This window comes from Balearica regulorum, chromosome 1 (genome assembly GCF_011004875.1).
Source record: "Balearica regulorum gibbericeps isolate bBalReg1 chromosome 1, bBalReg1.pri, whole genome shotgun sequence".
Lineage (NCBI taxonomy): Eukaryota > Metazoa > Chordata > Aves > Gruiformes > Gruidae > Balearica > Balearica regulorum.
This window is the reverse complement of record NC_046184.1, coordinates 67,299,173-67,311,963: the sequence shown is the minus strand read 5'-3', so window position 1 is coordinate 67,311,963 and position 12,791 is coordinate 67,299,173. Positions and strand designations below refer to the sequence as shown.

Sequence of the window (12,791 nt, the reverse complement as noted above, 5' to 3'; positions counted from 1 at the left end):
GGAGCAGGACAGTGCAAACCAGTGCACTGAAGGACTGCCTGGAAACGGACATTTCATAGAGAAACAGATTGACAGCCAGGTCCTAACTTTAATAGAAAGGCCAGAATTTGACCTAACATCCAAAGTACAGAAAACCTGAAGAAAATCCCAACACTCTTTAAAATCTATAATAATTTCGGTGTCAACTTTCTACTACTCTTGAGAATGACATAGATGCTTTAGCATCTGTTTCAGCAAATATAAATTAACCTCTCCAGTAGTAACTGCCTCAGCAGCAGCCCATGCCCATGCAAATGTTGGCAGGTGGATTAAGATGATCCACCATCTTCATATGCAAAGCCAGGAGGAGCAACAGACTCCATGTGCCAGTGGTAAACCTCCACCTAGGTGCCCCCTAAATTCCTACAGTAATTTCCCAATACTTTATAACTTTAATATTCCAAGACTTTTAAGAGGCTATTACACACAGAACAATAGCTCCAAGAAAGGGTCCCAGATTAGGAGTGGACTGTTCAGCCATTTTGATGTACGGGTGAGCTAAATAAAAAAATTATCTAGGACTTGGTCTTTACTACCTGGGTTCCTAAGCAAAATACGCTTTGTGTGACCATATAACCTTTTCCTTTTTCCTTCTATGCATGTGTGTCTCTGTGTGTGTCTACGTTGGCTCCTACTTTGTAACTGCAGATCCCACTGTGAGCTTCAACCAAGTTTGAGTGAGTAACAGTGATCTCAGAGATACTAAGCTCTTACGAGTTCCATGAAAATAGCTGGCGGGGTGTAACAGAGAGAACTTTGTTGGTTCTCCACTGAGGGAAAGACTGCCGAGTGAACTGAAGCCATTACTCCACACAGAAGTCTCCATGTTGGGGAGAGATGTTATAAAAGCCTCAACACCAGGAGAAGCTTAGATCAGAACTCATGTCTTGTTAGGCATCAGAAAATGTAACTGTGACACAAATCTTCTGGAAGCCAAGCTTCATTAGCTCTGCAGCTCACAGACCCCCTTGTTTTCAGCTAGAAGAGGGCAGGAAGGATAAGGTTTGCCATTTTTAATTTCCTATTCAAATTCACTTCAAATTCACCAAAATGTCCCCTCTTAGACGTGACTAATCATGGAAAATATTGATCTCCTTCTATCCCCCTCAGAAAGTGCAACTTCAGAGCACATGAAAATAACAGCTGATCAATGAGCATAATCTTAGCAAAAGCAATAAAAATACCTGTGTGAGAAGCAGACTGAAAGTGCTTGCACAGGGTAGAGAAAAAACATTATCAAACAGAGCAAATATATCTTTATAACCCTGCAGCAACAAAACTCCTACCACCTTATATTAAAATACCATAAGAAAACATTACAAACCTATTATACAAAGAATCAGAAAGTTGCTTAATGATTTTCTCATTGTTCACTGTTATTTCTGTGATGAGTTGCTATCCATTGCTATTGTCAACACTCATTTGAGTTGGTGGATAAGGGAATAGCATCTGATGTCATCTACTCGGACTTGTGCAAAGCATTTGACACTGTTCTGCATGACGTCCTTGTCTCTAAATTGGAGAGACATGGATTTGACGGATGAACCACTCGGTGAATAAGGAATTGGCTGGATGGTCGCACTCAAGAGTTGCAGTCAACGGCTCGATGTCCAAGTGGAGCCCACTGATGAGTGGCATTCCTCAGGGGTCAGTATTGGGACCGGCACTGTTTAACATCTTTGTTAGCAACATGGACAGTGGGATCGAGTGCACCCTCAGCAAGATTGCTGATGACACCAAGCTGTGTGGTGTGGTCAACACACTGGAGGGAAGGGATGCCATCCAGAGGGACCTTGACAGGCTTGAGAGGTGGGCCCATGTGAACCACATGAAGTTCAACAAGGCCAAGAGCAAGGTCCTGTACGTGGGTCAGGGCAATTCCAAGCACAACTACAGGCTGGGCAGTGAACGGATTGAAAGCAGCCCTGAGGAGAAGGACTTGGGGGTGTTGATGAAAAGCTCAACATGACCCAGCAATGTGCACCTGCAGCCCAGAAAGCCAATCGTATGCTGGGCTGCATCAAAAGAAGTGTGACCAGCAGGTCAAGGGAGGTGATTCTCCCCCTCTGCTCTCGTGAGACCCTACCTGGAGTACTGGGGCCCCCAACATAAGAAGGATATGGAGCTGTTGGAGAGAGTCCAGAGGAGGACCACAAAGACGATCAGAGGGCTGGAGCACCTCTCCTATGAAGACAGGCTGAGAGACTTCGGATTGTTCAGCCTGAAGAAGAGAAGGCTCTGGGGACACCTTATTGCAGCCTTCCAGAACCTAAAGGGAGCCTACAAGAAAGCTGAACAGGGACTGTTTACAAAGGCATGGAGTGATAGGAAAGAGGTAATGGCTTTAAACTGAAGGATGGTAGATTTAGATTAGATATTAGGAAAAAATTCTTCACTGTGAAGGTGGTGAGGCACTGTAACAGGTTGCCAAGAGAGGCTGTAGATGCCCGCTTCCTGGAAGTGTTCAAGGCCAGGTTGGATGGGGCTTTGGGCAACCTGGTCTAGTGGAGGGTGTCCTTGTCCATGGCAGGAGGGTTGGAAGTAGATGATCTTTAAGGTCGCTTCCAACCCAAACCATTCTATAATTCTATGATTCACACTAGTGGATGTAGGTGTATTTGTGTGTGAGGATAGATACACAATATCTGGTAAAGATCCTCAGGTGATGTAAATTGTCATGGCTTGTATTGATATCAGCATAGATGCACTGATTTCCTCCAGCAGACGATTTGCTTTTCTATATGTAAAAAGCACAGAAACTATGTGCTGTTTCAACTTTGCTTTTAGACACTTAATGCAGACAAACGCTTATGCAAATATATTCTCTCTTCTATGTGCAAACACACATATTGTCTTGCAGTACGCATAGCAAGTAATGACAGGAGCTTTATGCTGCTTCCTGTGCTGAAATTTATAAAAAGGACCATTCCTGATCCATCTGCTCACTCTTACCTGTAACAATAGATCTCCAACTACTTTGCTACAGATCTTAAAATACAGAGATGAAAGGGACTGTCCAGCATCACAAGTCTGTTAAAATTACATTTAGGAGTAATTAAACTTTGATCTTAAGACTGTTAGTCCAATGCTCTAACTAAGAGATCTTAAACAGAGTCATTGGGCAGAACAAATCCAATAGTCGAGACTCATTTTCTCACCTAAGGCTTAGCTAAATGAAATAACAAACTCCAGAATAGATGAATACAAGAATATTACTAGTTCATTTCAAGATACACCTCTTTGAGGGAAATATATATATATAATTTTTTTTAAAAAGTATAAAAAAGAAAGGGAAAATGGTCACATTTCAGGCTCTGTCTTCATAAATGACTCTCTTCTTGTTTCCTTATTTGTTCTTACATAGTTCCATGGAATGTGGACCAAGTAACGATCAAAGGCTACAGGTAATTTTAAAACAAATGAAATATTTTCCATCTGTTAAACAGAGGAATATTTCTGGCTTTCAATAATGTTTTCCTAAGGGAAAAACAACAAAAGGTTTCATAACCAAGAGTGGAAAAAGAGAAATAAACCACTGCTGAACTAGGAAAGAAAGGAGAAAACAAGCAACCTAGCAAGGCATTTATAGGGAAAATAACATGAAAGCAGAAGATGAATAAACCCTATGTACAGAAAGATTAGCGTAGAGAGACAGTAGCTCTTTTTTGTTCTTTCTACTTGCATTCCAGGGCAAAAGGGAAAAAAAAAAAAAAGGAAATTTCTACAATCTAATAGATCTGTTTGTGTAGAGGTATTTTTGCTTGCACAAATGTACTTCATTTTCTCACGTGAACATTTTTTTTTGAATGAGTAGGTAGAAGCCATAACCAGACTTCTAGGTGACAGGCTTCTGGTCTAAGGACCAGAAGAGATCTCAAGGCTAGATTTCTCTGGCTTACTCTGACTAAAAGTGCAAATAATTTCAAGTATGGTGTAGGTGGGAACGTGTACAGTCTATGCCTCATATAAGTAACCACTTGCTGCATGTATAAACTGTATGAACCATGCTTAGATTGTATATTCCTGTGTGCGCATCATTTTATGAAAGACATGGAAGTATCAGTTGCTTGTTGCAATCTCAGAACAACAGGTGTCCTTCCACGCTGTACATGCTGCAAAGAATGCGGCAGCCAGTCCAATAGTCACCTGGCACCGAGTGCCCAGAAGGAATTCTCAAGGGCATTGTTAATACCTATTCATTTGGGACATTTTTCCATTTATACCTCTTCCAAACAGCCATGCATGAATTCTTTTGAATGCTAACAGTGTTGCCATGTGAACCCATTGCTCCTAAAGTCCTCTCATAGAGCCTTAGCTTGGGCGTGCCTAGGAAGTGACACCAAATGGGCCAATACAAAGCATATGGAAGAAAGGTACCCTTGCCACCAGAGAAGAGCAGCCTGGCTGCAACAGAATGTATAGCTGAGCGACATAAAAATATCACCATCTTATCAGAAAAACAAAATAATGCGTTTGCATCCCTCCTCATTTAAGCATTAAAAAATTCACCTTTTTTGCTGTTGCTTTCAGCCCTTGGCTTTTCTTGTTAAAAGATTAGTAAGAGTCTTTGTTACTCTAAGTACTGGTCTAACTGGGCTCAGGACACAGATACACAGGTAGTATCTGTCCAAAGCACCGCTAGGCTGATTCACAGATTCCTTCCTTGTTATTACTTCCTGAGGCTCCCATCCCGCCAATGAGATTTCCTACAATAGTGTTTTCAGCCTTGACACTGTGTTGCTCTGGCCAGGACTATATACAGCATCATACTGAGGTGCTATCCCTGTGGGTGGAATTCCTCATGCTGTCTTTACTGAGCAATTTTATACCTAGAACTTCATCCTGAACCCTTCCTATGCTGAGACCTTTTCCTTCTCTCACTTCATCTGTTATTTCTTAAATATTGTTGTGAATCATTAATTCCATATTCCTTTGCCTGGGATTTTACTGGCCCTGATGTAGATACAACACAAGTGTCTTCATGTCATAAAGTATATCTTAGGCTGATTACAACGTGAATAAAACCAGTATGGATATATCTTTGGGACGTAGTCACAGAGAGTCTACTTTCTTTTTTTCCACTCATTATGCTCTTTATTTCGAAATCATCTAAGCAGGGCTTTAGCACCTGTGTAGCTATGCCAATGCAGACCTCTGTCATTTGAAACCAGCTTACAGCACTCTACTCCAAATAATTTTTTATGCTGAAACGGTACATTGCTAGCAGGAATTTGCAGAACCCAGGGCAGCACCAATGCAACTATTTCTGGTGTGTGAAAGCTCAAGGGAGTTAAACCCTGAAATAGGCTGGGGAAAATCTGAATCTGAAAGAATGAAGGAGGGCAAATGTGGCATTCCTTGTGCGCCCAAAGTGAAAGGAATAGGTATCTGGGGTACACAAGCCATTCAGAGTTGTTCTCATCTTTTTTCTTCTTCTTTTTTTTTTTCATGCTGGTGCAATGCGCAAATATAGCAAAATATGTTAATAGTAAGCAATAATATTTACAGTTATTGTTAGTATCCATTGAAATCAGTGGGATTTTGTCTAATGCTTTTACCCTGGAGATAATCCATAGAATAGAACATTAATGCATAGTTAAAAAGAAAAATTATGGAAAACAGCACCTCTGCATATGCAATATCTTCATTTTAAAGTTACATAATTGAGCTTTTGAAATTAAACAAAAATATAGCAAAACAGCCTCAGACCACAACAGCAACTAAGTGACTCTAACATTGTCTTTTAAAACTTGCCTCTTTACTAAGATAAAAAATACTATTCGAAACCAATATAAAATAAAATAAAATAAAATAAAATAAAATAAAATAAAATAAAATAAAATAAAATAAGATAAAATAAAATAAAATAAAATAAAATGGTTTTCAGCCCAATGCAAAACCAAATGAACTTTAAAGACCTCTGGGAAAATGTGATTTTAGAAAATTTCTTCTAAGAGTTCTAAGAGTTTGTTTTGCATGAGCAGATATCTTGTAGAGCAAACACAGGCTAATAATTTAAAGGCAGTACTTAGATTCTTTATGTCATGCTAGAAAATACTGTTTCTATGCCTTGTTTTCACTGTTGGTGACACAGTTAAAAGAAGACTTTAATGCCACTTTAATGCAGAATGTTTGTAAATTGCACCCATGTCTTTTGATGGAAGGAACTATAACAGATTATTAGCTATATTATTCTAATTGTATTTACCAAAGTATGTTTTCCATCTAATGCATAGGCTCAAAATCAGAAGTCCTTCCATAGGCAGAGCTCCTACTGAGAGTTTCACTGATAAAAAACAGCAGGATTTGGCCCATTTAGACTTAATCTGCTAAATTCAGCCCTGTGGCATTTCCCTGATACTCAATGAAGGGTACTGGGGATTGGCAAAGAAGGTAGTATTCTGATAAAGAAGGGAAGGAAAATTTATACTCACAGGATTTGATGATACTTTGGGATGGTCCCTTAAGACAAGAGGCTGCATAGTCAGGGTGATCTAAGCTATGCTAATTTGGCAACCTGTATTTTTGAAGCAAAACATTCCATGACGAATGACCTTATTTTTTTGTTTTTAAAGCTGTGAGGCGCTTATGCAATAGACTCCTAAGGTAGAAAGAGACAGATGCCGCGGAATAATAATCAGCCTAATTCTTCCTGAGAATCTCTGCAAAAATCTTTCTCCTTGCCTCTCCTTTTATAGGTAAGCTCAGTGCTACCTTTCTCACACAACGACATGCAGCAACAATTAGTGGGCCTCTGCATAATTCAGGAATTCTTCTGTTTCTAGAGATGGGCTTGGGTTTGTTCTTTTTTAAAATATAGGGGTTTGTTTTTGTTGGGTTTTTTTTAAAGGCCTTTAAAAAAAAGAAAACTTATCCATTTTTTAAAAAGTGAACAATGAAAATAAGACTGAACTTTTCTTTAAAATAATAGAGATGCTTCAGTTGCTTTTTCTTCCAAGACCCTTACAGAAGACTGCCCCAGTTGACATGAAAAGTCACATGTGTCCAAAAGCTCAGGTCCTCACTTCTATCCAGGCTGTGAGGTGACTTGGGCTGCAAAAAAACCTCAATCCTGACTCAAAACGAGCAAAATCCCTGGGCTGTGTCTGAGGTGAGAAGGGCCAGTACAAGCACACTTAAACATGCTGCCAGAACCTCCTGTTTTGTGAGAGGCAGAGGAAATTCCATTACTGGGCAGTGACAGCCGGGCACTGCCTGGGTGTTGCTTTAACCCTTGCTTTCAGCCACCGCATCCTGACATGCTAAAATATAATTTCTGTTCTGTTTAGAGTGGCCATTTTCTGTAGTGAACAGTCAGTTCCTATGCTCTTGGCTAAAAGAAAAAAAATTAGATAACATTGAATTTCAGGATTTAAAATAGAAGGAAAAATATGTTCCAGTTTGGGGAGGAAGGAAAAGAGTGCAGATACCTAATCTGTGCAGGTATTTTGCTGTCGCACAAAAGCAAAAATACGGCTTTCAGGTTGGCCAGCTGGATCATAAGGAATATTGGGCATGCTTTCAATAGGTGGTGAAAGATTCCCCCTCTCCATCCAAGTTGCCTTTAAGTTAGATTTTGCAGTCTCTTTGATTTCCTTCTAACAGTCAGAGATGAGAGAGGATGAAACCCAGTATATACAATCAATGGGGGAAAAAAAAGAAACTGCAGGAGTGAAAAATGTAGACTGGTTTGTATCTCTCATATTTCCTTTTCTATACAAAGATTTTGGTTTGCCTAAGCTATAGAAGGAAACAGAAGCAGTCTATTTTAATCTCCCTGAGTGAAGAGCGCTGCAGAGATTGCTCTGTTATCCCCAGCAGCAGCCCCGACTTTCTACAAAAAGGCTAGATCCATCCATCCATCCATCCATCTGAAATACAAAGATTATCGTATGATATAGCAACAATCAGCTGTGTTCTTAATGCACTTCTCTTTGTGCATTTTGGTATGAAGAAAAAAAAATCTACAATTCTTTCCCCAATCAAACCCCACCGCAAAAAAAAAGCTCAGATAAGAAGGAGGTATTTAGACTTATGCATGGAAATTGATTCTTCAGTCTGTGTAATGACGTATGTTAGAAACTCTGTTCAGAAGAAAGGAAAGCCCTTGCCGATACGATGTTTCTAACAGAGCCTTCACTGCAGAGATTCACTATTGAAAAAACAATGAGGTTGATTATGCATTTTTATATGGGCTTCTTACTGTTTTGACTCCAGTGACTTAAACTATGCTATTCTGGCTTTACACCAATTGGCATGAGTTCAGGATCTGGCCCTACATATTTTTAAAACTCCATCTATTGCATGATGAACAAGGGCCAGATCCTGCAAATGCTTACTACCTGTATTAATACTCTGAGTAGCCCACTCACTTCCTTTAAGTTGTGATTGCAAAATTGAGTCTTACAGTGAAGTATTTTAGAAGTATGGATCTGCCTTTTGGGATTCAAGTGTGCCTTGACCGTACATATTCCTTTAATAGCATTTCTTTCAATAGTAATTTCTGCATTGATTTTCATTGAATCACGTCATAGATGCTTAGCTGTTATGAAGTGGTGTAACTCTACTTGCATCACCTGAAAATCCAGCTCCATGTTGTAGCTATGCTTGTATATTCAAAACAAACATGTGGGAGAAGGATTCCTTTTATTCAAAGTGTTAAAAAAGACAAGGAAAATGTTTTGGGCTATACAGTGCGCTGTGTACTTCATTTGTTTTGACATTACTATAACCAAAACAATGAGAGTTGTTCTAGGAACAAAAATCCAATCTAGTTGTACTACTTACATTAGCTTGTTTCTTACATAAAAGAAGCCACATCAGAAACTATGCTCCTTCTCTTCCTAACTTCACTAACTCTGGCTTTCAACCAGAAAACATCCTCCTGCTTTCAAAGTGCCTAAACAAAGGAAATTACAATACTGAGTGCAGCTGTAATTACCAGCTGGTGAACTGATGGCATATACTGGATATATAATCCACGAAAATGTGACTCTTCAGTAGTAGCCTCTTCCACTACCTATAGTGCTGGAATGCTCATCCTTGTTTACTATACATGCATGCACACAGACCATTATCAGTATTCAGTTCTAGTAGTCATGCTTTCTTCACTGAAGAGGAAAGAGCAGCAAAAAATACTTTGTCCTTTTGAAGAGCTGGATCAGCGTCAGGTGCCACTCACAAAAAAATAAAAAAAAAAAGAAAGACAACCCACACACAAGTGCGATAAGCATCCTAAATGTCAAACATATGTACAGCATCTGTATGTATATATGAACATATATACATCATGTGCAATATAATGCATACCCTAGACCCCTTACATCCATGCGGGCAGGAAAATCCCTGCTCATTCCAGGGATGATGTTTTCTTTGACAGATACCGGTGACTTAAGGCAAACAGAAGCTGCCACAATGCTGCTGTCCTTTGCAAAGCTTCTCCCTGCCTGGGCTAAACCGCACTCATCTTTGATCAAAGACTTATTTATTTGTGACAGACGATGAGGGCACGGTGCTGTGTGTGAGCACCGCAGGTGCGCAGCCCGAGTGGGTTCAAACGGGCCACGGACACTTGTACATAAAAATAAAAGCAGTGAACTAGGAGGCACACGCCTCTTAGAAGCAGCATCCTGGCTCCTCTTTGCACTCTGCCTGCTCTCGCCGAGAATGCATCGAGGGAGGGATTCCCCACCCACCCACACACTGCTTCTCTCTGTGCAAGGCTGCAGGGGGTACAACCCAGTTCCCTCTTGGATCTGGGCCCGGAAAGAGCCCGTTACGCTTCTGTTCCCCCACCGCCACCCCTGCCCGCCCCCTTTCCCACTTCTCACTTACTCCGGTCTCCGGCTCAGGACGCCTTTTCCGATGGCCTGGGGGGTCTTGTGCTGGAGCAGAGCGGCGCAGCAGACCTTCTCCCTGCCGTCCTTCTCCGCGGGGTGCTGGTGGCCGGGAGCCCGGCCGCTGCCGCCGGGGCCCGCCGGTGCCTGCTTGCCCGCCGCCGGCGGCTGCTGCGCCGGGAGCTGTTGGTGGTGCTGAAGCGAGTCGGGCTGGCCCGGCGGCGGCGGGGGCTGCTCGGGCGGGGGGCCCTGGGGCGGCGCGGGGGCCGCCGGCGGCTCGGCGGGGGCCGGCTGCTGCCCGCGGAGGTTGCGGTTCTCGGTGCTCAGCTCGTCCAGCCGCCGCTCCAGCTCGTCGATGCGCTGGCGCTGGGTGTGGATGAGGCTCTGCTGGTTCTGCACGATGGCGGTGAGCTCCTTCAGGTAGAGGACGGCGCGCACCGGGTTCTCCAGCAGGCTCTCCATGCCCCGGCTGCCGGCCCGGGCCCCCCTGCCCGGCCGCCGGCGCTCCGGCGAGAGCGGCGCGGGCTGCGGGGAGGCGCCTCGCCGCCCCACGCGCACACGCACACACACACACACACGCGCGCGCGCGCGCGCACGCACGCACCCGCGCGACCAACGGCCGCTCGCGCGGGCACTCGCAAACAACGGCCGCTCGCTCACATGCCGCGCGCGCGCACGCGGGAGAGGAGGCGACGCGGCTCGCGCGCCTGCCCCTGCCCCCGCGCGCCACGCACGGCGAGGCCGGGGGAGGGGGAGCGGGGCGGGATCCGCCGCAGAGGCCCCGCCCCCCGACCGGGCCGCGCAGGCGCAGGAGGGGGCCGGGGGCAGAGGGGCAGGGGTCCCGTCCCGGTGCTGGGGTCGCGCGGGTGTTTCTGTGAGGAAAGCTGGGGTGGCGGTGTCCCGCCGCCGGCCCCCACCCCCGCCTCAGCCAGGCGGCGGGCTCCGCTCCGGCCACGCCCGGGTGGTGCCGCCTCGTTCGACTGCGGAGCGGCCGGTGCTGAGGGGAGCCCGCGGCGGGAGCGGGCAGCGCCTGCGGGGCCCGGCCGTGCCCCTTGCGGAGCCCTTCGCCGCCTCTCCAACACCCGTTCTTAGCTCCTCCCTGAATGGCACTTGTGGGTGTTGCTGTTCTGTTTTTTTCCCAGCGTGACTTAGTGATTTTTTTCTTTTTTTTTCCAAAGTCACTCGAATAATTGTGGCGGTATTTGGCTGCCCCGTTGATAACGGTCCTGTTTTTTGCTCTACCGTGTTAGCATGCAGAAGGCAAGACTAAATCTGAACCTGAGGGAAGGAGTTACGGAAGAAAATGGATGTTAGAGGAATCCACTGCATCCTTGCAAGTTTGTCACTCACTTTGAGTCTTTGGTGCCCTTTAGGTTCTTAGGAAGAAAACTAGGAATTACTGTGGAGTTTTGCTGGGGGTGTGGGGGCTGTGGATGTAATACCAGAGAAGTGATGGGCAGGGCCTTTGTTGTTGGACTCCGTGCAGGTTTTGTTAATTTCTCAAGAAATACCTTCCCTTGCCCTTCCTCTTCCACAGCCTTAAGAGTTTGCAAACTTACCACCTTGGGTCAGAGAAACTATCTGTATGCTTTCTATTACATTCATCAATAAGTAACCTGGGTAAAGGTAGTAAACTTACTTTCAGGAACTCCTGCGTAGATCTATGAACAATTTTGGTGATTTCTGTAAAGGGTAAAAAAGCAGCATCCTTTCCAATTGCTGTGGGCACTGAAGATCCAGGAGGTGTAACGAGCAGTCAGACCTGGTTTTAGGCAAGCATGTCAGTAGATTCGACCGAGCGTACAAAAGGTGCAAGGCCACAGAACAAAAAGCAACTGTTTTTAAGCAGGTGATTTTGAGTGTAGAACTACTCGTGTTTTGCCTTTTCAGATCAGCAAAACCAGCACCATAGCGAGGATTTGCTGAAGTGAGGAACCGAGCAATGTAAAGGAGAATCTCTGTTTCAGTTGAGCTGAAAGGTGTATTTCCAGTCTTTTCTGTTCACAGATAGCCTTGGGAATGTAAACTGATGCAAACAGGATCACCCAGGATTAGAAGCTGTTCACAGCCTTCTCCTAAAAAAAGAACTGCTATTCACAGTTCTCTTGCAAGCACTTAGAGATGGCTTTGGGGATCGTGAAACATTGCCATATGTCCCCTGTGTGTTGGGGGAAGACCCAGGAGTGAACTCTAAGGAGTAAGAGCATTCAGGTCCCACACACTTACCATGTTATTGGAAAGTTTTAGGAGAGACCTTCCTCCACCTCATTGCCTAGTGTGTCATTAATGCCTTGTGACAGGGCATTGACTGAGCAGGAACTGGCATCATTTAGCAAGGGGAGAGACGGTTATAAGGGAATGTGAAAAAAGGCACACACAGAAAGACAGGGGAGGTGAAAACACCTAAGCTATATTTGGGGAAGCGTGGAAGTGATTGTTTGGGAAATTGTGCTGCTATGCTGTCTCTTTTTCAGAGACGACACTGAGCAGCATCATTTCAGTCTTGCCTCACAGGAGCAGAGTCCAGGGACACCAATGGAAATAACGTGCTTTTGGCATTTGTACATTCTGGGAAACCACCAGGGCTACCTTGTCCTTGTTAGGAGAGACTTCAGGCAGAGATTGTTTCTCCAGCAGAATAGAGGAGCTTGTTTTAATTCCTAAGGCAAGCACTGTGCAGAGTTCTGTCTTCACAGGGGATATCATGTTCCTTTGCAGCTCAGGTGGATAAAAGTGATGAAGAAATAAGGGTCATAGACATCGTAGTGGCCTATCCAGGAATAGTCAGCCAGGTCATGGCATGTATTCTTAAGGGAATAGTAACTACAGAGAAAAAAAATCATCCTGGTTTGGATGACTGGGGATGAGGCAAAACAGCTCGGAAGTCATGTGTCATGGTGCTTGAATGCCTATCAG

General features: G+C 44.1%; 1 protein-coding gene across 5 annotated transcripts in view; it reads right to left on the bottom strand.

Annotated features, from left to right (window-relative positions):
• Window positions 1-10,489, bottom strand: part of IQSEC3 (IQ motif and Sec7 domain ArfGEF 3) — a 100,589-nt gene extending 90,100 nt beyond the window's left edge. For 2 of the 5 annotated variants that reach the window (XM_075756438.1, XM_075756446.1), the window contains exon 1: window positions 9,874-10,443. In XM_075756438.1, coding sequence (XP_075612553.1) covers window positions 9,874-10,337 — 464 coding nt within the window. In that variant the 5' untranslated portion in view covers window positions 10,338-10,443. Of the gene's footprint in view, window positions 1-9,873 lie in introns of all 5 variants that reach the window. The other 3 variants (XM_075756453.1, XM_075756428.1, XM_075756462.1) reach the window with 2 other exon arrangements.
• Between the last annotated feature and the right edge of the window lie 2,302 nt (window positions 10,490-12,791).